At 39.0% G+C, this 25,249-nt stretch overlaps 1 protein-coding gene across 2 annotated transcripts in view; it reads left to right on the top strand.

The window, feature by feature from the left end:
- The window catches only part of GRIN2A (glutamate ionotropic receptor NMDA type subunit 2A), a 163,024-nt gene that overhangs the window by 97,107 nt on the left and 40,668 nt on the right, over positions 1 to 25,249 (top strand). For both annotated transcript variants that reach the window (XM_015643183.3, XM_015643182.3), the window contains exons 5-10: positions 3,777 to 3,891; positions 12,343 to 12,548; positions 14,007 to 14,175; positions 14,295 to 14,448; positions 18,919 to 19,044; positions 21,617 to 21,846. In XM_015643183.3, coding sequence (XP_015498669.1) covers positions 3,777 to 3,891; positions 12,343 to 12,548; positions 14,007 to 14,175; positions 14,295 to 14,448; positions 18,919 to 19,044; positions 21,617 to 21,846 — 1,000 coding nt within the window. The remainder of the gene's footprint in view (positions 1 to 3,776; positions 3,892 to 12,342; positions 12,549 to 14,006; positions 14,176 to 14,294; positions 14,449 to 18,918; positions 19,045 to 21,616; positions 21,847 to 25,249) is intronic.

Below are 25,249 nucleotides of genomic sequence, written 5' to 3'. Positions count from 1 at the left end.
TGAGACCAGGGCTAGAGTTGATCTTTGTCTGGAACAAAGTGAGATTAATAATTTACGTAAGGTTGTGTTTTTTCTTTAAAATAATGCCCAACACAGAATCCACTGAAGCCTTCTTGGTTTTGCTGTCAAATCCTTGGCTCTGTTAGTAGAACACTTGTGGATCTTGCATAGACATAAATATGGTAGACCTCAAAAGAAATAAATGTCATGGCCTGCAAACATGTTTGCATTTTATAACACAGAAGTAGAAAACCTCAAGGATTCTGCTCCAGGATTTCAACTGTTTTCATCCAGTATATGAAATCCTTCTGAAACACCTCATGGAGAAGGAAGTCCATGGCTCCTGTGAGGAGTCTGGCCAGAAAGGTGCCACTGTGTCAGCAATTTTGTATCCAAGCAAATGGCCCTTTGAAAACTGAGCTCTGATCCCTCTGGCAAAGTCTTCACTCATTTGTTAATGGAATTAGAGTCAATGAAGTTGTAATACTATAGTTACAGGGTAAGAAAACCCAGCTTTTGCAGTATGTTCTGGCTCTTTGGATAAAGTTAGAATTTTGACAGGAATAAATATTGCAGTTTTGGCATTAATCTGAAGCTCTGTGTGAACGAACTACTTGATCTTTCTGAGTCTTATAAAAATAAAGTTGGAAACCTTGAGAGAAGTTTGTAACCTGGGTGCTTCAAAGGCTTGCTGTGAAAACCACAGCAAAAGTGTTCTGCTGTGGTGTTCCAACACTTCTCAGTTTTGCTAGGGAAGGTGACAAGCAAAAAATAATTGTATAAATGTTTAAAAGTGTTTTTACATAGTTAAGGTTTGGTTCTTTTCATGATAAAAAACCTGTTTTGGATTTGATGTGAGACTAGCTTAAATTCTGTCAGAAAAAAAAAGTGCCATTTTGATCTATGTATCACCTGGGGAATCTTACAAATACCGGTTTGCAAAAGTTAATTAAGACTTCCATGTCATAATACCATCACAAGGCCTTGCTCTAATGTGTCTTTGCAAAGGCTGTAGCATTAATGAGGAATGAAAACAGATTACCTACAAGTCCATGGTGTGCTGCTAATTGACCCCTCAAAGTAACGAGTTCAAATAACTAAACACATCATTTAGTTAAGAACAGGAACTGGCATTTCCAAAGCTACTTCAGAAATATATTTTATCCAATTCAGAAGCCAAAGACCTCTTGCACAGAATTAACCTTGGATAATCTTAAAACTCTATAAGAATAACAAAATATAAATTCTTCACAGTGTTATTCCTAACCAGGAACAGACAAGCACTTGGTTATTTTTTGTAGGACAAGCTGTTTGGGATTGTGGCCAGTAAAAGCAGAGCAGGACTTCTGTCCTTCACAGAGGAAAAATGTCAATTCAAAAGCGAGTGTAAATTGTAAGCATTGATTTCTGGAGAACATGGGCAGCTGATGAATTTTGTACAGAAGAATGTGCTTGGGGAAGCAAGAATCTCTTTGAAGTTCTTTTTTATTGCTGCAGTGTGAGAATCTGGGGTAGCCCAGAGTGTGTCACTCATACTTTTGTGTCTGGATCAGAGAATACAATTTTAAGAGACTTTTCAGATTAGGGAATTTAAAAACAAAACAAAACAAAACAAAAAATCAAACAAAAACCCAAACCTTGCAAAAAGTGTTTCTTTACTTAATGGCTTATAAATATACATGGTTTAAAAATACACATGGAGTTCAATTGAGTTGTGGTTCATATTAGTCTTTTTGGAACACTTGAGCTTCAGCACTGCATCTTGTGATGGCCCTTGACTAGCTTCCAGGCTAGGTCATTTGCATATTAATCCCAAAATATGATGAGCAGTGTTTGCAATCAGGAGTGGTGATCCTACCAAACTCCATTAAGAAAGAGTTCAACTCCAGTCCAGTCACCATTTTCTGTGCTTGAAAACCCAAGTGAGCACAAAGGCCTGATGGAATACAGGGTGTGTGCTGGGCTCCAGCCCTTAGGAGGGGACACAGTGCTTGGCTTTCAGCTTCAGTGAAGTGAGGTGGTTTGTGCCTGGCCCTGCCAGGTGATGTGTTCATTTTGAGGGGTGTTACCTCATGGGTGTGAATTAGGAGAGTGTGCAGAAGAGCAAATGCAAATATTGCCTGTTTTCACAGCACATCCTTGATTTCCTCTTGTGCTCACTTCCCGGGCATTTCCCTCCCTGGGTCACACACTGGTTTTCAGCACTGAGTGAATGTTACACTGGTTTCTTATGTGTGTGCACAAGTAAATCCTATTTGGTGCTTTGCTGCCTCTCAAGGTGGTGAACAAGCTTTTTGTTCCCAAGCAAGATCTTTCACTGCTGGATGAAAAATGGAATATACAGGAAAACAGTTCAACTGAACAGCAAAGTTCTGTCAAGGGGAAAATTTTCACACTGGAAGTCTGTCATGAAATGTGAGTTATTACGACGGGCGAATTTATAAATTACTGTCAAACTGGTACTGAATGATGTTAGTATGGCTGTTCAGGGTACTGCACATTTAATTATTAACTGTTATGATACAATGCCATTATTTCTTCTGGGTCTATATATGTTTATTTAGTGTGCTTTTGCTACTGGGATTTTCAGTAGCTATGTCAATACAAAGCCTTCTCCTCTGAATCTGGAGCAGAGGAATTTTGTCTATGTCACATTCCCCAGGAGATCATGCTGCTACTACTGCTAAAAAGCCAGCCATAACAACCAACCAACTAACCCAAAAGAACCCTCCAAACCCATAGAAACATGTAAAACAGTATCAGTTTCTTGTGGATAAAACCTGACAGGTAATGTGTGAAGAATAGTAAATTTCTGCCCTTCAGAACACATCCCTCTATGGGATGGACATCTACACTTCTGTCTGCATCAGTCTTGGACTGAATTTCTTTCAATTAAATACACAGAGAATTCAGAGCAATTCAACGTGAATAACTTCAGACCACAGAGGTGGGCTGGGGGGGGTGTACTGTCTTCTTTCTGAGATTTGGATTGGAGTTTTACTTCTTACTGTGGGATAGCCCTGTCATCTTTACACTAACAATGTGGAGTTTTGTTTTTTTCAACAAAATTTTAAAAATTTTCATTCTTTATAATATTTTATTTTGTGTTCCTCAATTTTTTTCCTATTCAAAATACTAATTAATTCATATGTCTTTTGAAAACCATTAAAAAGTAACTAAATACAAAAGAATAAAAAAACATTAATCCTTTTTCTTTTGAAATTGCCGAACTGAATATTTACCAACACCTTCAAAGCTTTCATGTCTGGTTTTGGCTTTAGTGGAATTTATCCTCATATCACAACAATGCTGTGTAGCAGCAGTTTTGGGAAGAGCTGACAGGACTCCTGGAGGTCTGAGCAGGGGAAGACAGATCAGATGCACTTTTCTCTGTGTATTACCCAGTGACACCACAGTGCAGTGTCACACACAGAGGTGATGTGGGTTTGTTTAAAATGCTCCTGGAAAGCTGGTGAGGTTGTGCAAAGAGCCAGGAAGATTATTCAGGGAGGGGAGTGATTAATCATATGGAAGGTGGAAGCTGTTAAAAAGGATGTTTGCATTATAACTCACACATCAACAATATTTTGCTTTATCTTGAGCTCTGAACTGCCTTGCAATGCCCCGACTCCCCCGCTGCCAGCGCAGGCTTTCCACAGCACCGCCAGGGTTTGGTGCACGGGATTAATCTGTGCTTCTGGTGACTGCACTTGCTGCTCATTAACTGCTGGACAGCCCATTAATTTTTCAATGAACTTTTCTTCCTTGCCTTCCAGGTTCATGATGAATGTGACGTGGGAAGGCAGAGATTTGTCCTTCACAGCGGATGGGTACCAGGCACACCCCAGGCTGGTGGTGATAGTGCTGAACAACGAGCGGGAGTGGGAAAAGGTGAGCGCTGCTGGGGGACCCGCGGGAGGATTAATGGCACAGCTCAGTGCTTCTGCTCCAGCAGCCTTGTCACAGCACTTCAGGAGAGACAACTTCACACAATCCTGAGTATATCTGATGAGTTCTAACAGATCAGTGAAAAAAAGCCACATGGATTTCAAACTTCTATGAAACGCACCTTGCATTTCCAGTTCTTAAAATTTAGTAAAGTAAAATGGATAACTAAAAAATGTCCAAAAAGCTTGGTCCCCAGCAACTTGAATTTGGATGGATTTTTATATCTTGACAATCCCAATCCTTTTATTTGATTGATTTTGTGTTTTTTGGCAGATTTTATAGTAAAAGCACACTAAAAAAACCCCAAGTGTGAAATTCCTGTTGAATTAGGGAATAATCCTGTCATTGTTCACCTAAAACACTCAGAATCTTGACTGGTCCAGGTGGACAGGTGATGTCCGTACATTTCTATATAGATTAGAAGGAAAAATGCCTTAACATCAATGTTAATTGTATATGCAAGTAATAAATGAAAAAGTTTATCAAAAGCATTCATTAAAACTCCATTCTCAGCTGTAATTTTTTTGGCTCTGAGTTTTGCAGGCAGTGGCCCTATGTTTTAAAAACTTGTTTTAAGAAACTGTTTTTAATATAAGACTCTAGAAAAACATACAACTATATCATCCACCAGCTTTATTTTAAATTCATGAAACGTGATTCTGCATCTTCTAAATTGCTGCTGAAATTTATGAATTCTTTTTGTTATAGTTTTAAAAACCCATTAAATCAACTTAAAACTCCAGTTTATAAGACTACAAGACTCTTCATGATGATGAATAATAATGACAAAATCAGAATTACTGAAGGACATCTCAATAAATATGCTAGTCATGCAGAAACACAGAGAGTAGTCCTAGATTATGCTGTGTATTTCGTTATGTTCATTTGATGCAAATTTAATTCTCTGGATAAATTTAATCCTCTCCAAATGTGTCAATCTGAATCTTTGGAGGAATCATTTGCTCACTAACTGCTATGAAAATTTCTTACCCTATTTTAAAATTCTTCAACAGTCTGCATATCATATATAATGTTCTGGAAAAAATATTATACTGCTTGGGGAATGTTATTAGTATGAGGTGCCAAAGGAAGAAAATGCTCAAAGAGGCAGCCAACAATGCTTATGTTAAAATAATTTCATACATTTTGTACCTTGAAACTTCTCTAAAGAGACCATTCAAAGGACAAGGAGAGATGGGTTTGATGTTTTTGAAAAATGAGCTAACAGCAGCAAAGAAATACTGGATATATGAACCAACATTATTTCCAAGAAATAACTCGAGCCTGTTGTAACCTTCCAGTGACTCCCCTGTCTGAAAATGGGTTTGGGGCAGGTTGTGTTGTCCCTGCCCGTGGTTGTCCCACTCCTCCTGCAGCGCTGGGTGAGGGCTCTCTGGAGGCTGATCCTCAGTTTGTCTGTGCACACTTTTCCAGCCAGCAAATCCCCTCCTGCTCATTGTCAGGTTTGAGGGGCTTCTAGGAGGAGGAACAAAAATGGATGTGTGTGCTGGTGAGTGGCCCTGCTTTGGAGCCCTGCTGGTGGCTGGTGAGGCGTGAGGGCAGGGCAGCTCTGGTAGCTGCTGCTCCAGCACTGGGCTGTGGGAAGGGGGCCAGGATTAATTAGGAATTATGTCAGAGGGGAGAAGTGAAAGGCGGCCAAGAACGCTCTGTCACCACCAGACTTGTTCCCCTGACCACAGGCTGATCCCTGCCTCTGTGGATGAGGACAAATAAACTGACTAATCAATTATCCTGGCAAGCTGGACATAGCTCTGGGCTGTCTGGGCACACCCCACATCTTTCCAGCCAAGTGTCACCGTGCACTTCAGCTCCATTGACTTAGAGACTGAGAAGGCCCTTCCCTTCCACATGGTTTATTTGAACAGCTCTCTAGTGTTGTCTCAGTGTTCTCTCCTCCAAATTCCACGTTTTACCCCATATCTCTTAGGCAATTTCTTTCCTCCTGTTCCTTCTCCTTGAGCTGTTTTGCTCAATTTCAAAACTGTCAAAGTTACTCATCTGAGATCTAACATTTGCTGCTCTGAGTTTCCAGGCAGGCACACGCTCCTCCTTTCTCTTACAGTGTAGCAGGGAGAATCACAGAATGATTTCATTGAAGTCTTATTAAATATCCTCAATCCTATATGAAAAAATCAAGTCTTAGTATCTAATTAAATAATTTACTCATGTGAAAAAATGACAATGCATCAGCCTGTTAATCCTCATAATGTAACTAATGTACATACTGCTAGTAGTTACTTTATTATTTATGTAGAAAGAGGAACTGTGATTTATGTGAAGATTGAAGATTTTTTTTACCTGGTATCCTCCTGAAAAGTCAAGATTTATTATTAAAACAATTTCTTCTTTGGTTTTAATCTGCTTTGATTCAAATACAATTTTTCCTTGGTTTCAGAACTGATATACTTCACATAAAGCTTGAGGTTATAGAGAGGCCATTCAAGCTTTGCAGCATATATCTCACCCCTTGGAAAATAAGTTATTTTTTCTTTACAAGTGACTCAGTATTGAAACTTTGAGGTGGTAACTTCACATGTAAATGGGGTTGACTGAGGGGTTTGTCCCATATCAGATGCTGAAGAAAGCTGTTTGGACGATAATAGTTTGAAGACTGAGAATCACGTCTTGGGCGGGTTTCACAGGCATCCAGCAAGATATTTTGACAGATCCTAAAGCAGCTACTCAAACTTCTGACACCAACATTCATATTCTTGCTGCTGATCTTGACAGGCAAAGGGGATGCTGTTCTCAGGCAAGAGATTTTTAAGAAGACAAGCTTAATGTGCTTGTTAAAGTGAAACTTGGTAAATTTACCAGAGTTAACAGTGTTAATATCACTGAAGTGCTGCAAGATCACTGTGCTAGTGCTCAGCAACCCTCAGAGTCTCAGCAGCCCCAGCTGCAGCTCCCCTGTTCATGTTACCTCAGAGAGGTGGGACCTGCCTGTCTCACCTGGCCCATCAACTTCCCTGAGCTGCCAACTTCACAGTCTGCTAGTCTGGATTTTCTTTTTTTTTTTTAATATATATTTTAATATGGAAATAAATCAAATCAGTCTAATATTAACATCATATACTAGAATATGATTACCAGTGGCAAAAGTAGGCAGTTGAATTAGCAGTGTGTATCATATTTTAAGTGAGGTGGGGAAGACTGTATTTAAACATGAGTGTGTTCCATGTGTAAAGATGAGTTCCAGGTTAAGAGCAATTTTTGCTGATGCTCCAGGTAGATACAGATAAAATTATCATGGTGGTCTGTATTCTGGGTGAATTTGTGTGCTACATGGCACAACTGCTAATTAAACAAGAACTATTACTTACATCCAGGTTTATTCTAAACAGAGCCTGACATCTTTGACTTTCCACTAATGCAGGATTTAAGGCAGAACTTGATTTTTCTCTGATTAAGGAGCATATGCCAGGTTTCCAATCTCTGTGTGGGGTTGTACACATTTGTATCTAAGTAGGAAGGAGTGGGCAGAGGGTGCGTGATTCCTGCCTGGAATAAATGAACCAGGGTCTTCACGGAGAGCTCCATCTGGCTACCAACATCCACCGTCACGTAGCCCAGAAAAGACAGCTCCTGTGTCTAACTGTGGAGCTGACTTCACTGGGCAGGAGCTGAGAAACCCAACACTCAGGCAGATTTCTGACAGAGCTGTTTGTCAGAGTACTGCGGGCATAAAAAAATCAGTGAGGTGCTCCATGGCAATTTCTTGTGAAATCTCGATTGATTTGAGCAAGGGTCATGGCAGCTGAAGAATCCTCATGTCTCATGATAGGCATTCCCTAACACTTGTGTGGAAATGCAGATATTTTAACTACAACAGATGAATTTGCCTGAGCTAATCATCTATTTGCTGGGGTATCTTTTGTCAGTAGCTGTGTGTTGTAATGTGATACATTCTTTTTGCCCATAGCAGAAGCAGCAGCGTGCTCTTTAACATCTGTTGGGTTGTCATTCCCTGTGTTCCATCCTTGTTGTTTTTTGTATTTAGTCTTCCTGTAAATATGCCTATCCTGACACTTACTGTCAGCTGAAAATTGCGTATTGTTTCTGTATCAGTGAGCTTTTGCCTAGCCTAAAGGCCTTTCCTTTGACCTTTACTCTGCTGAATTGTTTGAATTGCACCAACTATTATGCAGCATTTCTTAAATTGTGTATTCCCAAGGAGGATCCCATTTCTTTGCTGCTGTAAAGGAATCACAGCTCCCATGGAAAGCAGAGGTGGTGTTCTTTGCCCCTGTTCTTTACACCTATATAACAGAGAACAGGAAGGCTTTAGGGCAGCTCTCCCTCACTGTCTGGGCATTTCTGGAGAGCTGTAAGGTCTTCACTGAGTTCAGAGGTGACAAAAAATCTGCCCCCAGTGGGAGATAGAGGAAGGAGCTGTCAATTTGTTTAGCTCTCTTCCTTTTTAGTGACATAATCACCTCTTAAAATGGCTTCTCTGGCATGAGTCTGAACTCTGGCACTGCACGGGGTTTTCTGGGACGTTTGGCCCAGAACCAAAACTCTACCAGCCTCTGAGGATTTGGTGAGTCCTAATTAATAATTCCTATTGAAAAATGAGGCTGCAGGAGGTGGTAGCTTTTCTTTCTCCTCCTGTTTATTTATAATCTCACTGGGTCCTGTGTTTTCCTTGGAGCCCTGCTGGTCACAGGACTGGTGCCTTCCTGATGGCGTCAGCAGCAGCCATGAGGGAAGAGCAGGACATTTGCATTCCCCATATGAGATTTTACAGCAAATTTTGAAAACTTCAAAGTCTTTAAATGGATGTCTTCAAACCTATCAGGACTGTAAAACACTTCTTATTAATAAGATATGGAACTGCTCGCATCATATTTTGTCATTTAAATTTAGAGTGCCATTGGGAAATATGGACCTTCAGAAACATGGAAGTGACAAAGGTTTGCAGCAGAAGGTGTACAGCAGATGCTGTGTCTGCAGGAAGGGTTTTGCTCTTGTGCTTTGTTCTGCAGCTGTTATTGTTAACCTGACAAACTCTATTTCAGCTTTTTAGTTATTGATTTAAAGCTTGCCATAGTAGCTCTTCCTTTTAAGTGGAAAAGTGTAATGAAAAAATGGTAGTAAATAGTTTTTCAATAAAGCAAGCTGGACTAGATTTTGTATTTGCTCAGCACTATTTTCTTAACTGGGACAGGGCAAAAAATATGTTTTGCAACGTATGTGTGTTAAATGTAAAAGGAACATCCCTGAAAATCTTTCTCTTTTGAAAGGTTTGGCTGGGTAGTCCTGGGAGTGCACTTAGTATCCATGTTGTCATGTAACATTTTTTCTTACAAAGGGGTGATGAGTGTGTGCTGTGTACAGTTCCCATCTGCTGGGAGGAGGGTGACAGGACCGAGGTATTTGTTTGTTTTTGGTGAGATACGCTGGTGTGACAGACTCGCTTTCTGTGCCAACACCGGCACACGGGGAAGCTCTGCTCAGGATCCAGCCCTGCTCTTTTTCTCTGCTTCCATGGCCTGTGTGAAGGTGTGTGAGCAGGATTGTGTCAATCATCCTTACATTGTTTAGAGACTTTAGGATGCAGCTCTGGGGTACAGCAATGTGTAACTGTGCAGGTCTCTGCCTTTGGCTGCCAGGCAGAAACACACCAAATTCTTCACTGTCACTCTCCTTGGCTGCAATCTGCCCAAGACAGCGAGGCTTGGACGGGGTGGTCAAGGCACATGTGCCAGAGTCAGATGTGGGGTGCTTTAGGCACCAGTGGAGGAGATGAGATGAGCACCCTTGTGACTGCTAACTTAGTCTGACTTCAAACAAGCTCTTCCATGCTCTCAGCTGTTTTCCCCTTCCCTTCCTGCATCCTGTAGAGATTAAACCAGGAGGAATATTCCAGACTGCATGTGAAGTAGGGGAGAATAGGAAAGAATGTGCAAGTTCAAAAGAAATACAATGGTTATATGTACCATTGCATGTCTCTACTTGAAGATGAGTTTTGCACCTACAGTAGTGAATCAATGTTTGATGCACTGTTGAAACCGTATTTTTAAAGTAATTTCCTTTCTTTTTGCTGTAAATGAGGATTTCTATGGTTTGGGAAATAATCTGTCCCGAAAATGTTTCTATTGCCCTTTTTTCAAGTGAAGGTCACCTTCTGTATTTCTCTGGGATCAAACCCATATTTATTATCAGTGTAACTAGAAGTGAAAGAAATTTTTCATAAGTCTCTGGATATTTTGTGGCATTTGTTTATAGTACAGTAAATGTATATGCATGAACTTTTTGACAGTTCTGTAATGGAGCATGTTTGCATTTTTAATGTGTTACCCTCAAATTGAATATTCTTTTTCAAAAATATTTGTTTTACAAATACATACTACTGTGTTTATTACCTCAACACAGCAGTTCCATAGATGCAGCTATCAAAAGAAATTAGCATTTCCCCAGATCCAGGTATTTAAATGTGTCTGGCTATATCCTCCTCCGAGCAGGAAAATGGAGTTGCTCCTATTGAAGTAGAAAGAATACCAGAAATGGTGGTATCAGGATATCATCAACTTTGGTGTTCTTCTGTTAAAAACACCACAGAAATCGCTGTGTTATTGGTAGGATCAGGTGTCCAGGGGGCAGAGGGATGTTCCTTGGGATCTGCCTCCTCCCAGCATCCTGCACCAAGTGTTTTGGGAAGGCAGGGCTGCCCCTGACCCCAGAAATGCCATCACATTTTCTTCTCCATGCTTGGAATAGGCAGGTGCTCGGGCACATTTTCCACTCCTGAAATCCCTCGTATTCCTTGGCACGTTTGGTGTTTGTCTGAGCTCCTGGGCTGGCTGGAATCCTCCCCATTCCAGATGGCCACTTCCATGTTGTACTCAGGGCTGTGACAACACCGTGCAAGCTCACGTAAGCCAGCACACACTGCTGCCACTGCCACCACGCACCACACCTTGACAATTAAACTGGTTTATTTATAGAATCAATAGATTGTTTCCCCATGTCTGAACTAGCCTTTCTCCTAAAGTCCACTATGTTTTGGTTAAATTTCATACTAGAAATGTATATACACAGTAATCATAGGTACAATTCCCATTGATTTAAGTGAGAATTCCTACTTCCCTTGAGATGTTTTGCATTTCCTAATTTAAGTGAGTAGAGATTTGACATTTCTGCCTCCTACATTAAAGTTCAGTAAGACATCTTGACTTATAAACAGGATGGAAAGGAAACTGCAAAGGTCATGTGCTTATAGGCTTCCCTAAATAGGAATGGGTATAAATCATGTTCTTTGGGAATTTTTGTGATTAACTTTCAAGGTTTTAGAAGACAGAACATAGGTAACAATTTTAAAAAAACAAATTTAAATACCTGAGTCTCATATTTTACTGTTAATTCCCACTATTTTCCTTGCAAAAGAAATATTTTAGCAGTCTTATGATTATGTTGTCATTTGTTTAGCTTAAGCAACTCAAGAATTATTAAAATGCATTAGGTTATAAATTATGTGGATTGCTAGCTCATTTATATTATCTGTCATCAGATAAAACATGCAATTAGATTTCTGGATAGAAAGTAGTTAATCTGAGGAGGGAAACACTAGACTCAAAAATATTTAAATCATAAACTTCCTTCTGGTGATCTGGAAATGGAAAAAAAATGTGGATTAATTTAGAAGGGATATTTTATAATAGTAAATAAGCTGGCAATTTTCATATGTGGTGGGGTTTGCCTTCTTAAATGTACCCAAAAGTTGGCAGGATGAAATAGTTATTTCTAATAAGAACTATTTCTAATATAGAACTATTTCTAATAGAAATTCTTACTAAAAATGTGGTTTGGTCTGGCTCCAGTGGAAGTCTAGGTAAAGGCTTTTACAATGGCTTTTCGTTGTATAAAAACAGAAGATTCTTCTCTTTGGGAAGATACAGAAATGAAATTGTGATATTTTGGTTATCGGTCAGATGTGTAGGTGTGAGTGTGCATTAGGGTTTTTGTTTGGGGTTTGTGGGGTTTGGTTGGTTGAATTTTTTTTTTTAAATATTTTTTATTACTTCAAATGGGTCCTGATTACCAATAGAGTATCTGGTTGCTGTTCTGGCTCAAATAGAAATGCTGAATATCAAGTTTCAGTGCATGTAATGCTGGGTGACAGATAGTGTGAACTGATGACATCCAGTCTGTATAAAACAGTTGCCTATTAAAATAATGTTATCTTATTTGTCTTTACCACTGTGCATTTTCTCATTTCATGCAATTACTAATGAATTCTAAAGTAATTTTAACACCAAAACCCCCAAACCAACTGTCCTGGCCGTGTGCCTTTGTGCCAGCCCGTGTAATGTTGGCTCCCCTGAGTCAAACACCAGCAAGCAGCTCTCAGATCTGTGGATCTTGGCCTTTCAGGTGGGGAAGTGGGAGAACAACTCCCTGAGCCTCAAGTACTCGGTGTGGCCGAGGTACAGCTCCTTCGCCGACAGCGACCCCGACGACAACCACCTGAGCATTGTCACCCTGGAGGAGGCTCCCTTTGTCATTGTTGAGGATGTGGATCCTCTCATGGAAAGCTGCCAGAAGAACACCGTGCCGTGCCGGAAATTTGTCAAACTTAAGTGAGTAAATACACTTTTCTTTTCCTGACTGCAAAATATAGTCCTTCATTTTCTCACTAATTATTTCCTTCCTTCCTACCTTCCTTCCTTCCTGCCTTCTTGCCTGCCTTCCTGCCTTCTCCATATCTTTGCTATTCCTTCAGTATTTTGCTTCCTATGTCTTTTTCCCTTTCCCAGGTGGTGTGCTCTTTGCACATCCTCCTTTTTAAAAGGTTGTGTTTCTGGTTATACATGTGTAAGTCACATTCAGTTATTAACAAGAGAGTAAGTTTATAGTAAATTCAAAGTCAATGAGAATCAGCCCTTTTCAGTCACATGGAAGAAGATTGTGTTCCAAAATGAGACTATCTTAATGAGACCTCTTTGAATTGTTTCCAGTTATGTTAAGATATGCCTACTTTCATTAGTCTGTAACAATTTGAAAATGTCTCCTAATGAAAATGTAAGTTTTTGCTGATATTTGGTGTAGAATAAACTATTCCAGCATAAAGTACCACTGTAACTTACCATCAAGAGGAAAGTCCCCTTCTTTCAGTGCTCCATAACTTTGGAGCAGTCATTAGAAATCAGTGGAAGAGTTTCCTCTGTACATTTGTCAGTTGTGTTTCACCTGCTGAACGCCTTGTTCTGTGTATTTATGAACTGAATATAACAGGATTTTTCCTGAGAAGGTGTGAGGGTATATGATGCATGTTTCTGAAGATTTCCAGAGGATGCTAAATGTTTGTGCACATACTTCCTGAAGTCTGGAGAATTTATTTATTTATTTATTTTTGCATAACTGTACTTAGTTAAGTTCTAAAGTAGCTTTATTTTAATTTTGAATTCTTCCAAAGACTGTAAGATATTGCCTTGCCCTCTGAGGATGTGTCAATTGAAAGGTTCTAGAGGTCACAAAATTAACATTTCAGAAAAAAACAGATGAAGAGAAAACTTCCATCCTTGCACTTAAAGACAGCCTGAAGTTCACCTTCTCCAAAGTGAAAGGACAAGGAGAGTGAAAGGCGTGCTTTGAGAAGTTGCCTCCATTTCCAGCACGGTGAACTGCTGTGCCTTTTTATAGCTTACATGTTCTTTAATTACTAAATGACATGTAGTCTGATGTCTTGAGAGTAAAAGTAATAAAAGTTTAATCTAATCCTAAGAGAGAGATTAGTAAGAGCAGGCTGTATGTCTTGACGGGGCAGTGCAGTGCATGAGGCTGGGTCCTGGAGCAGAAGGATGTCGTGTGAGGTAACGTTATCTCTGGGTCTCAGCAAGCAGCTCTCTTATGATTAGCAGGAGCTGCAATCACCATATAGCTATAAAAGCATCCTGTGGGTTATTTTTCCCTTGATTTGGAAAAACATGGTCACTCACAGGAGTGGCAAAATGTTGTTTCACAGTGTGCTGTACCGTGCTGTTGTGCTGCCTCTGTTTTTCCCAGCAGGAGTGTTTATGTTTATTCTCTCTTGACAGCAACAAAACTAATGAGGGAACTAACGTAAAGAAGTGCTGCAAAGGATTCTGCATCGATATCTTGAAGAAGTTGTCAAAAACTGTCAAGTTCACGTATGACCTGTACTTGGTGACGAATGGGAAGCATGGCAAAAAAGTCAATAACGTGTGGAATGGAATGATTGGTGAAGTAAGTTCACTTTTAGGTAAAAGAGTTGCCAGGCAAGGGCTCGGCGATGTGCGGTCGAGCTGCTCTGGAGGAAGGAGGTGTCCTGTGCTGACGTGTGTGGTGTGTTGTCCTGTGATCAGGTGGTGTACCACCGGGCAGTGATGGCTGTGGGCTCTCTCACCATCAACGAGGAGCGCTCCGAAGTCGTTGACTTTTCGGTGCCATTCGTGGAGACTGGGATCAGTGTCATGGTGTCACGGAGCAACGGCACAGTTTCACCCTCTGCTTTCCTAGGTATGAGCTCCAATCCATCCAGATAAACTAATGGCATTTCTGTAGAGTTTGGTAGATTTAATTGTGTGTTAAGGTATGTAGTACATTAACACAGTTCTGTTAAGTTTTTGAATTTTACATGAAGAAGTTTCTGCTGTGTTGATGTGCTGATTAACATGATCATTAATACATGGACACAGTGCTGTTGGTTTTGGATGCTGAAAGTGAAAACCAATGTCAGGGATATCGATATGAAAAAGAATCCCCTAAAATCTTCAGTTGGGAAAATTACATCCTCAACCCTGCTTCCTTACAAACTAACTTATGCTTGTTTAGCCCATCATAATTTGTTTAATGTCTTTTTAATAGTCATAAAAAATTTGAAAAACCTATTGTAGAGTGGAAGAACAACTTCTTTATCTTTAGATACAATTTAAAGCTAGTTTTAATCGCTACTTCTGGCTTCTGAACACCCCACCACTGCACTGAAGAGCTGAGTGTTCTCCCCATTGAACAGTGGAGATAGAGCAAAGAAATGAAAGGCTGGGCAGAGAGGAGGTGGGATATAAAAAAACAAAGACTCTGTGCTTCTTTTTTTGCATGCTTCTTGTTTCAGTTGTTCATTTTTCCTTCTGTTGTTTCCCTCTCCTCTTTTAGTATTTACAGTTCCTTTTAGTGTTTGGCCTGAATTTACCTGAAGCTGAAAAGAGAATGAGCCATGAGGTGGTTCAGAAGTGCCCAGAATGCTGTTATTTTCTTCATAATGTATTTGGGGCCACTATTTTTAAAGATATCTTGTACTGGAATAGTGACACTAAAACCATTAAGTGGAAAAATAAAAAATCAGTATATTCCAGATATCTTGGGGCACAGTTTAGAATGCTCAAGTCCATTGGGCCAGCAGTGAGGCCAGTTCTAAATTGCTAAGTGGAAATTCTTCACTCCCCCTGAAGTTGCTCACAGACATTGAAGGGCAGAGTGGTGTAGTGTCAGATACAAGCAGGCAAATAATTGAATTTTCTTACACAATAATCATCATTTAACCACAGAGCTTCTCATACCTATTCCATAAAAAAGCATTACAGAGATGATGCAAGTAAATATGACACAGTGAATAAACAAATTATTTTCCAAATGTGGTGATACCTAAGTAGATTTTGTTAATGTTTGGTATGAATGAAAGACTTTAAAATGAAATTGCAAGAAACTGTACTTGTAATGAAAATACTCAGAGAGTATCTTTTCATTTCTTTGAATCACTGAGTAGTGAAGTTCATGTTTTAATCTGCAGTTGCAGCATGTTGAAATGACCACTGGAGATAAGAATTGGGGTGTTATTAAAGTGCAAATACAGTTGATTTTTTTGCTTCTGTCTGAAAAACCTGTTTACAGCCACCATCAAAAGAGAAGCTGCTTTTGCATTTTTCACGAGCAACAGAGTTATTAGATTTCTAAAATGCATTTAATGTTATTGGTTTAGTTGGATGTGTATATAATTCAAAAGAAACAAAAATAACCCCTTCTCATAAAGCTCTCTAAAATAGCTCTACTTTTGAAGAAATCTGATTTACTGCACCAATAAATCAAGTCTATGCTCCCAGAAGTGTGCTCTGTTTTTTTCAGGCGTAGATGGAGCTGCCAGTTTGCTGGAATTGACTGTGTATTTTGATGAGGTGTGCGTAGTAGTAAAATGTTTTGCCTTGCAAAATACTATCAGGCAGATAACTGAATTTATTCACAGACTGATTTTGTTTCAATTAAGTGAGTCTGAGAATAGAGTCATCTTACGTAAGTCTGTTAAGAGATTTTGTAAAAATCTTTTAAATACAATATTATTTTTCAAGAATAGCACTTGATTACAATTCCTGAAATATCCGGGTTTGTGAATTGTTTCTATGAATGTGGACAAGTCCAGAATTTTGTGTGACTAGATTTTTCCAGTCAGTTGTTGTGTCCAATAGATGTGAGTAACTCTCAGTAACACTGAGAGGCTGTGACAGCCTCTTCCTCATTATCTACCATGTTCTGATTCTGATGTGTCTCCTTCAAGTGAGAATTTTATCCACATTAAAACATTTTCACATTGTACTAGAAATCACATGTACTAGATCTACAAATACTTTTTAAAATGATTTTTTTGAGTTTTGGTTCAATTTAAACAACCAAATAAAAAAAGAGAAACCTTCAATCTCCATTTCTGTATTTTTCAGAGGGAGGGTAAATAGGTGAGGTCAGTTTTCTGGTGACACTGATGGAATAGAAAATCTATGCCCCTCTTTATTTAATGTATTCCTTAAGTATTGGTTGTGGTGGTGGGGAGGAGGACTCAAAGACTTCTTTTTCTTTGCTTTATATTCTCTGTTGTCAGTCATTTGAAAGATACACTAACAAGTCATATATTAGTTTTCTTTCTGCCATATTGTAGCTTTACTGAAAATTCCTTTAAAACCTGCTGCTTGCCTGAGGGAAGTTCCCTATCTGTCCTTTGAGAATCAAAGCACTGTGCTGAATTTGTAATTGGATCTCTGATAAGACAGGAAGATCGACTTTGTTATTCAGTTGATTTTGTACTTGTTCAATCTTACTGCTTGCTATTCCAAGTAGCTTTTTGTTTTCCTATTGCTTCTATTAATTCTCCACCTCATTACCAGACTCCTTAAATTATTAAAGAGAATTCTGCTTAAAATCTTGTTTATAGCTCACTTTTGTACATTGGCTTGTTTTGCCCTTTGCCTTCTTTAGATTTGACAAATTATCATTGCTGTTTCTACACTGTTGCTTTTGATAAGGGTTTTATCAGCCTTGCTTTCTTCTGTGAGAATGCTGTCAAAATTTTATAGTAGTTCTACATGAATTCCAATTTAATCCAGTTACTAACTGAATTCAGAAAATATTTTTTAGACTGTATTTGGCTGCATAATGTCCCTTCCCTGACTGCATCTACATAGATCTTTCTCTGGCTTCTACAAATTCTGTTATTTTCCTAACTTACCATTCTCTTCCAAACAAATAATTTTAGTACTTGAAAGAACTTCATGCTGTCTTAAAAATAAAATAATTAATTGAAAAAATACTACTCCTTTCCAAGAGGAAAACAGTTTTATTTAAAATGTCCCTGCTTTGCCTTTTTAGTTAACATCCAAAATCACCACTGGGGCTATTTGTTATTTAGTCTTGTCTAAATTCCAGATTTCTGAAGAAAACAGAGCAAAGATCTCATGAGTTTTCTATGCTTGGGCACAAATTTTTACATTTAATTTTATCCTGAATGATCATCTGAATTTGGCAAAAGCTCAGATTGGGCTGTTTGGCTTAGCAGACCTCAGCTCTCAAACATTGTCCTTTCCTTCAGCAAGGAAAAAAGTTTCAATGATTCTAATCTTAAATTCAAAGAATGAAAAAGCTACAAGAGAGGAACTTCTTGGGCTTTCAAAATCAGGCAAAGCATTTGAATACACTAATTTTCTGTAATTTCAAGTGTGTCTTGATTCTGTCCTAAATCCTAAATAGGATACTAAGATTTTTTATTTTTTTTTTCACACTTCAGAGCAAGCTCACACTTGCTTTATTTGCACAAGTTATGATCTAAAGTGCCCCAGATAAACTGGCCTGAGAAAGAGATATTGCTTTGCCATGCTAATCTTTCTTAGAGATATCCTTGTACAAAGGCAGCTGCCACAAGGATTCCTGAAATGACAGAGAATCTGTGGTTGGGAAAGATGATATTTGATACTGATATTGAGTCCTTTTAGAAAGTTGGTGCTTAGTCTGGTATTTGAAACTGCTTTTAGCTCTATGCTTCAGCCTACTTCTTTTATTTAGTTATGGTTCTTCTGTCTTTCAAACTGACATCCAATTTTCCATAAACCCTTTTGATTTCAGTCATTTGCTCCCAGATGAAAATGTGACATTCAAAAGGATGTGTTTACAATTGATAAAAAACATCATCTTCATTGTGGGTAAATAAAAGTAAGCACAGAGAGAAAACAATCCTGAAACCAAGTATTTATCTTTCTTCCTCTAACACTTTTTGTTGGATAGAAAATGAGAGAGAAGTCTACTTCCCTGAATTACCAAATGTATTAAACATATGCTTAATTGTTTTTTCTTTGCAGAAACACAGTCACAGTGGTCAGACCATTCTGCTGATAAATTTATATAATGCAGGATGAATAGACACAGCACTTGTATCTATTGTGGACTGAATAAGCAGCGACTCACACCAATTATGTGCCACTCAGTGTCAAAGAAAAGTGTGCAGCCTTTTGTTCTTAATTGCAACTTACATTTAAGCTTTTGACTTTATGGATTTTGTCTATATATACTAACAGCAGTTCATTATATATTGCTTAGTTGTTTGCTAGCATTTTTGTTGGAAAAAGCTGGTGTAGAGAAAGCTGGTGGGCTTGCCTAGGCAAGGATATTAGAATTCTTGTGCTGTGACTGGTTTAATGAACTGTGTTTCTGTTTCTCCTGTCTGTTTTGCTGCAGAGCCTTTTAGTGCTTCTGTCTGGGTGATGATGTTTGTGATGCTTCTCATCGTGTCTGCCATGGCTGTCTTTATATTTGAGTACTTTAGTCCTGTAGGATACAACAGGAACTTAGCACAAGGCAGAGGTAAGATTTGCGTTTTACTCAATTCCATGTCTATAAAAAAATCATATATTTCCCATCCCTGGCTCTCCATCTTTTCAAATAAACATAACATAGGAATAAAACAGTGAAATTAGCTATGAAACTGTTCATGTTCTTCATTTAAAGTATGATTTCTTGAAGGCTCATATGCTCATGTTTATGATTCCAATTCAATGGAATAAAGACAGAGAGCAGGGTAGGTGGTATCAGTTTTATTCAGTGTTTGGTTAGTACACAGCATCAGCTGTGAAGTGTCAGCTTTAGAAAGCAGTGAAATATGTTCTACTCCTGACTATTATGAATTCATGACCAGTTCAGAGAAAGTTACCTAAAATCCTGTGGTCTGCTGGACACTGAAAAACAGCAGTTACATTGTCCATAGTTTTGTATCGTCCCTGTAAAAAGTCAGATGAACTCTTAGCCTGGAAATGAGGTCCCTGGCAGAAGGGCATCACTCCTTTCTGTGTGGCACTCTTGGTTACAGAACCTTCATTTTCCAAACTCTGTATTAACTCTTTCTCAGTGAAGGCTGCACTTTGACCCAAGAGTGAGCATTCCATGTCTCACGCTGCCCTCATCCTCCCATTTCTTAACTGACATTTGAGAGCGCAGCCTTTTTTAAAATTTCTAAACCATTCTTGCCTTGTTTCATAACAAGAGATCTTCCAGCTTGGTGAGCACAGTTCTGGGTGCTATTAAAAGGAAATGATTTCTTCTAGACAATGGTTTGTTCCCTGAAAAAGTGGATTTGTGTAATGTTCAGATGATGTTATCATTTTAATAAGATAATAAATGTGTAACCTCTGTCTGAAATAAACATTGTGTTAAAAGAGAGGAAATCAAAGGTAAATATAGACACTGGGGATCCAGGGACTTGGCTGTTCTTTTCTGTGCCACCTCATGTCCCTGAATTGATTATTTAGTGTACTTACAGCTACAAAGATATGTTATAGCATTAGACCATCCCAGCTTAGCTCTAAAGATTTGCTACAAATCCAGCTGCCATTAATTTCAATCCTGCATTTAAAAAAATAAAAAATAAATAAATAAATAAATTATCTCCTCTCATTTCCCTAGGCATTTTTTGCAGGATGAAGCTCAGTGATAATATAATTTCCAGTGGCATAAACAGAACTTTAGATTCATCCCTTGGCATATAATTTCTGTAACACTGTTGCTTAGAAAAACACACATTATCCCTGTACCAGCTCAGTCCTTAATGTGTCTAGAAGGTAGCTTCATAAACCAAAAGTCAGCTCCATTGTGTTTATTTTACTGCACTCTATTTTCCTAGTGCTGCTGCAGAATAGAGCATAATCTAAGATGTAGAGCTTTGACTGCATTGTGAAATATTTGCACTGCACTAGAGAGTATTTCTACTGAAAGGAAAATATGCACTGAGTATACCCACTTAGGGTTTCATTGTTTTAAGAATCATTGAATTATTATTAAAATATACTTAAGTGAATATCTAAATCTATATTTGTAATGTGTATCCCCTTGGATAAAGGGACAGGGCAGGGAAGGAGATAAAGTCACAGACTTCTGCATCAGAGCTTATTGACTAAATTGCAATTGGACTGAAAAAAGGATAATTATAAGTAGGCCAAGTGAGTCACAGTCAGGGGAGGCCTGTTTCTCTCACTGAGGGTACAGGGAGTCTGGGTGATGAGCAATGTGTGATTGCATTGTACTTACTGAGCTGGGTGAGAATAACTGCCCTTGATTCTCACAGGGCTCAACAAATGGGGCCTTTGGAGTGGATAATGACATTTTTAATCCACTTCTGCCCCCTGTGAGCCTATGGCAGCGTGCTGGCCACTTCCAGCTTTGAGATGAATTAAAAGATGACCAAAACCAGAAATAACAAAAATTACAGAATGGCTTAGCTGGGACAGAGGTTTACCTGCAATGTCAACACATTTGGAGCCACAGAACTGACTCTGAACATGTGAAGCAGCCAGAGCCTGGCTTGCTCTAAATTCCATGTCTATACAGGTAGCTCCTTTGTTCTGTCTTTCTGATTCATGCTCTGAGTACAAAGGTGCTTAAAAGTAGGTGACACATTCACACACTTTGATCTTAAAAATGCTTACATAATGTTCAAAAAGCATAATGTTGGATGACTGGAGATGATAAAAATAATTTGGGGAAGAAAAGTACTAGAATTGAATCATTAAGATTTAAACCTCCAGTTTTCCATTTCACATGTCTGCTGGCACAGAAGACTGACAGGGCAACACTGTGGCACATTTCTTCTTCAGGAGACATACCAGCCTGCTTCTCCTCCAAACCTATGCTTTCCATTTTCATCTTAAAAACTGTGAGCCATATGCCACGTAGAAAAATGCTGAACTGTTTTGAAAATGTGGAAATCGTTGTCATTGCAATGGAAGGTACCTACGGTTAATCCTGTGATTATATTGGGAGTACAGTGACTATATACTGAGGTATTTTCTTACCACATCTCTGGGACCGGTGGGTTATCCCTGCACAGTATCTTGGCAAGGTTTAATTTAACTGCAGCTGAGCTAACTGCTTTTTGCAATTGCAGATCCCCATGGACCATCCTTTACCATTGGAAAGGCAGTGTGGTTACTGTGGGGCTTGGTCTTCAACAACTCTGTCCCCGTGCAAAACCCCAAGGGGACGACGAGTAAAATCATGGTGTCAGTCTGGGCTTTCTTTGCTGTCATTTTCCTGGCCAGTTACACTGCCAACTTAGCTGCCTTTATGATTCAAGAGGAATTTGTTGACCAAGTGACTGGGCTGAGTGATAAAAAGGTAGGTATTCAACTCAAAAGAGGTCAATGTCCATTCTCCATAATCCTTCTACAAATTTGTATTTCGTGATAAAAACTCTGAGCAAGATAATGAACTAAAACTGGATGATTTCCTTGAGTGCAAGTGCAAATTTTACTAAGAAACCTAAGACCCAAAATATCAAAATATCACTCTGTTTTCAAAATCTCTGGGTTGTCTACTCAAATGTAGCTGCATTAGCCGAAAATTACCTTTATTTTGTGATAGAAATCAATTAGTGTTCAGTTAAAAAGAATGCCTCACCAATATAAAAAGCTCAAAAAATTTTGTAAGATATCGGTAATATATTAAAAGAAAAAGACCATTTGAAAAATTATTGTGAAGGATGTGCACAAGACAGTTGAAGAATGCTTTTGTCTGTGCCCAGTTGTTTGAAAATGAAACTAAATATTGACATTAAGAAGAAATATATAAATACAGTATAGCCCAGGGGACAACTTCACAAAGGGTTTTTCTCAAAGGACAGAAAAGAAAGGAAATTTTTACTAAAACCAAACCAAAAGGCAACATCTCAGCCTTGTCTGTTTTTTTAACTGCATCTTATGACCAGCCTTTGTTTGATTGCCTGGTATATCAAAGCAAGAATGGCTAGAGGAAAGATAGAAAGAAACAAAAATGATAATAGTTTTGTTTTCATTAAATTGTGTTGTCACAAAACATTTCAAAGAGCATGAAGACTATTAAATATCCCTCTATTTTAAGACAATATTCTTGGAAGAGACAGATTAATGCATTCTCTCTTGGGGATGAAAAAAAAATTTGAGAAATCTCTTCTGTTGGTGAGAAAGAACAGAGCGTTTTCCTGGGCTCCTGGCTTGGCAGGATTTGCACCTGGCACAGCAGTGGGGCTCAGCTCTGACTCTGCACCCTCACCTTCCCCTCCTGGCTTTGCCATGGAACTGGAAATGTCAGCTCTTGTTCTGTAGCTTTTGGCTAAAAACTTCCTCAGTGTTGTCATTTTTCTATTCTGACTGCTAAGTAGGATTTCATTTCCACAAAAAGCAAAATAAAAATAGAAAAATACTTGAATCAGAAAATACCATCTGTTCTTGTGTGGTCTGCAGATCATTTATTTGATCTGCCACCTTTCTTTCTATTTTTTGGTTCTTCAAACTTTGCTTGAAGCACATAGAGATAATCCATGCCTTTTCTGATTAAATTCAACAAGTTAGAAGTCTAGAAGAGCAATGAACTATTTCAGAATATTCTCCTTGTCATGCCTAGCTTTTGCCTCCTCCTCAATCCTGAGATTTCTTTAAAAAAATCAAATAATTTGGGATAATTTATGGGAATATAATAATCTGATTGATGTTAAACTATTTTTCTCCCCTCTTTGCCATGTTTGTACAGTTCAGTAGAGAACTCTGACCCTTGCAGGAAGCAAAGCAGTCATAGGCAAGGGCCAGAAATGTGGGTATAATCAGTTTTGAATAATTAATGCCTAAAAGTTCATGATTTTTTTTAAAAAAAATAAAAAATCCAAAACCCACTCCTGGGCTGGTAAATCAGTTTGTTATTCTTCTCTCTCAGTTTTCCCACTGCCACACCTGAGAAGTCAATCTCTTGTGTCAATTCTATACTGCCAGTGCAATAAAGTGTTTCCAGTTAGAGATACTGGGTTGTCCCCATGTGTTGGAAAAATCAGGAAAAATCCCCTTTGAGCCTGACCCTCAGCATTCAATGCTGTCCCATTCAGGATGTTGCACTGTATCAGCTGGCTCACCAGATTTGCTGATGTGATGATAATGTGTTATTTACACCTCGGGGCTTTAAGACCTCCTTATAGTTTCCTCATCCCTTGAAATGCTGCTAATGAGTTTGTGGATGCCACGTCACCAGTGTCACCCAGAAGTACATGGCACAGTGTGTTCAGGAGCTGGGAGGGGTGGGTGTTCATAAACTCAAATGATTCAGCAAATGAAAGGAAAATTATATTTTGACATTCTTGTGTATGTAATAGATGTTCAAAAGCTTTGTCTTCATAAAAAGGTACAGAAAATGAGTCCAAAGTATCCAGCAAAGACTGAAACTTGTGGCTCTTGTACTTTTGAGACCATTTGTGCCTATTTCATGCAATGAAAGAGGAAAAGAATTGCTAAAGGAGGGGAGGTAGCCGTGCACAAAACTGTTTTGTGGAGTGTTGATCTGCTGGGGTTCAGCCACACATAAGAATTGCCTCATGTCCAGCAGCTTCTCTTCAACCTTAACAGGAAACCTTAATGAAGCCACTTACAGGCTCCTTTTTTCTGCAACATTCACGGTGTTCTGCAGCCTTGGCTTTCTCCTCCTGTGCCCTAGGACAGCACAAGCTGTGCAGTCACTGAGATGTGCCTGTGAGACAGCAGAGAGCCAAAGGATGGGCAGGGAAGGAGAGCTCTGAGCCCAAGCCCTCAGCACTGCCCGGTACCAAACCCTCACTGAGCTTCCTGAGCGAGGGCAGGCACAGCTGGCCCTGCCTTGAAACAACTGGAACCACAGGAACCCCCAGTTCCTATGGGGTGACTGGGAGCTGGATCTCTGCAGGATCACAAGTCAGAATGCCAGGTTCCCATCTGGCAAAAGAGGAAAGGAAAGGGTTCTTCTGTCACTCCAAATGAGTTGTAATTCCTGCTATCAGCAGGAGATTATTTACTGCCTTCTACTATTTAGTAGTGTTTCCCATGGTTCCTTAAAAAAGTCCAGAAAAATAACAAACAGCTGCTCTCAACACCAGCCTTTTCAGGCAAGCAAGCAAATCTTTAAATTAAGTCAGTATGTAATGTTTCTGAAAGATCTCTTTCCTGACTTAATGAAATTGTCAGTTTTATTAAGGCATATGGAAAAAATGAAACAAAAGCAAAAGACTGGAGTTCTGTTCCATGTGCTACAGTTCTGTCAGGTGGCAGAGCAGGGGGAGACAAGGACAAGTTGGTCACTCTTCAGAATAATAATAGCTCTCTCCACTATGGCTGAAAAAAGGGGCTTGTGCAATCAGTTCAAGAATTTCGTCCATGATTTAAAAGATTAGCATTTCATGAAATGTCTAGGAAGAATATTATTTCCTAGCCAACATGATATATTTTGTTTCTCATCATGGGACTTCAGGGAAAATGAATGCATGTAGAGCCTTGATCTTTTTTTTTCCCCTTGTCTTTTGTCTGCCACGTAGATCTGGGCTGCAGTCACAGACAGTGACAGTCCTGTGTGCTTCTCCAGGACATGGCAGTTCATGGAATAAAAGTTTAATATTATTGATGAAAACTTTATTCACCTCAGATATGAGCGCAGTGTTAGCAAAAAGATTTAAACCTCTTTCTTCTTTACAAGTAGTCTGTGAGCAGGCATAGTAGCACATCATGGTTTCAAAAAACAATCTCCTTGTGAG

This window comes from Parus major, chromosome 14 (genome assembly GCF_001522545.3).
Source record: "Parus major isolate Abel chromosome 14, Parus_major1.1, whole genome shotgun sequence".
Lineage (NCBI taxonomy): Eukaryota > Metazoa > Chordata > Aves > Passeriformes > Paridae > Parus > Parus major.
Note: the sequence above shows the minus strand (reverse complement) of the source record. Positions and strands in the feature narration are given on the sequence as shown.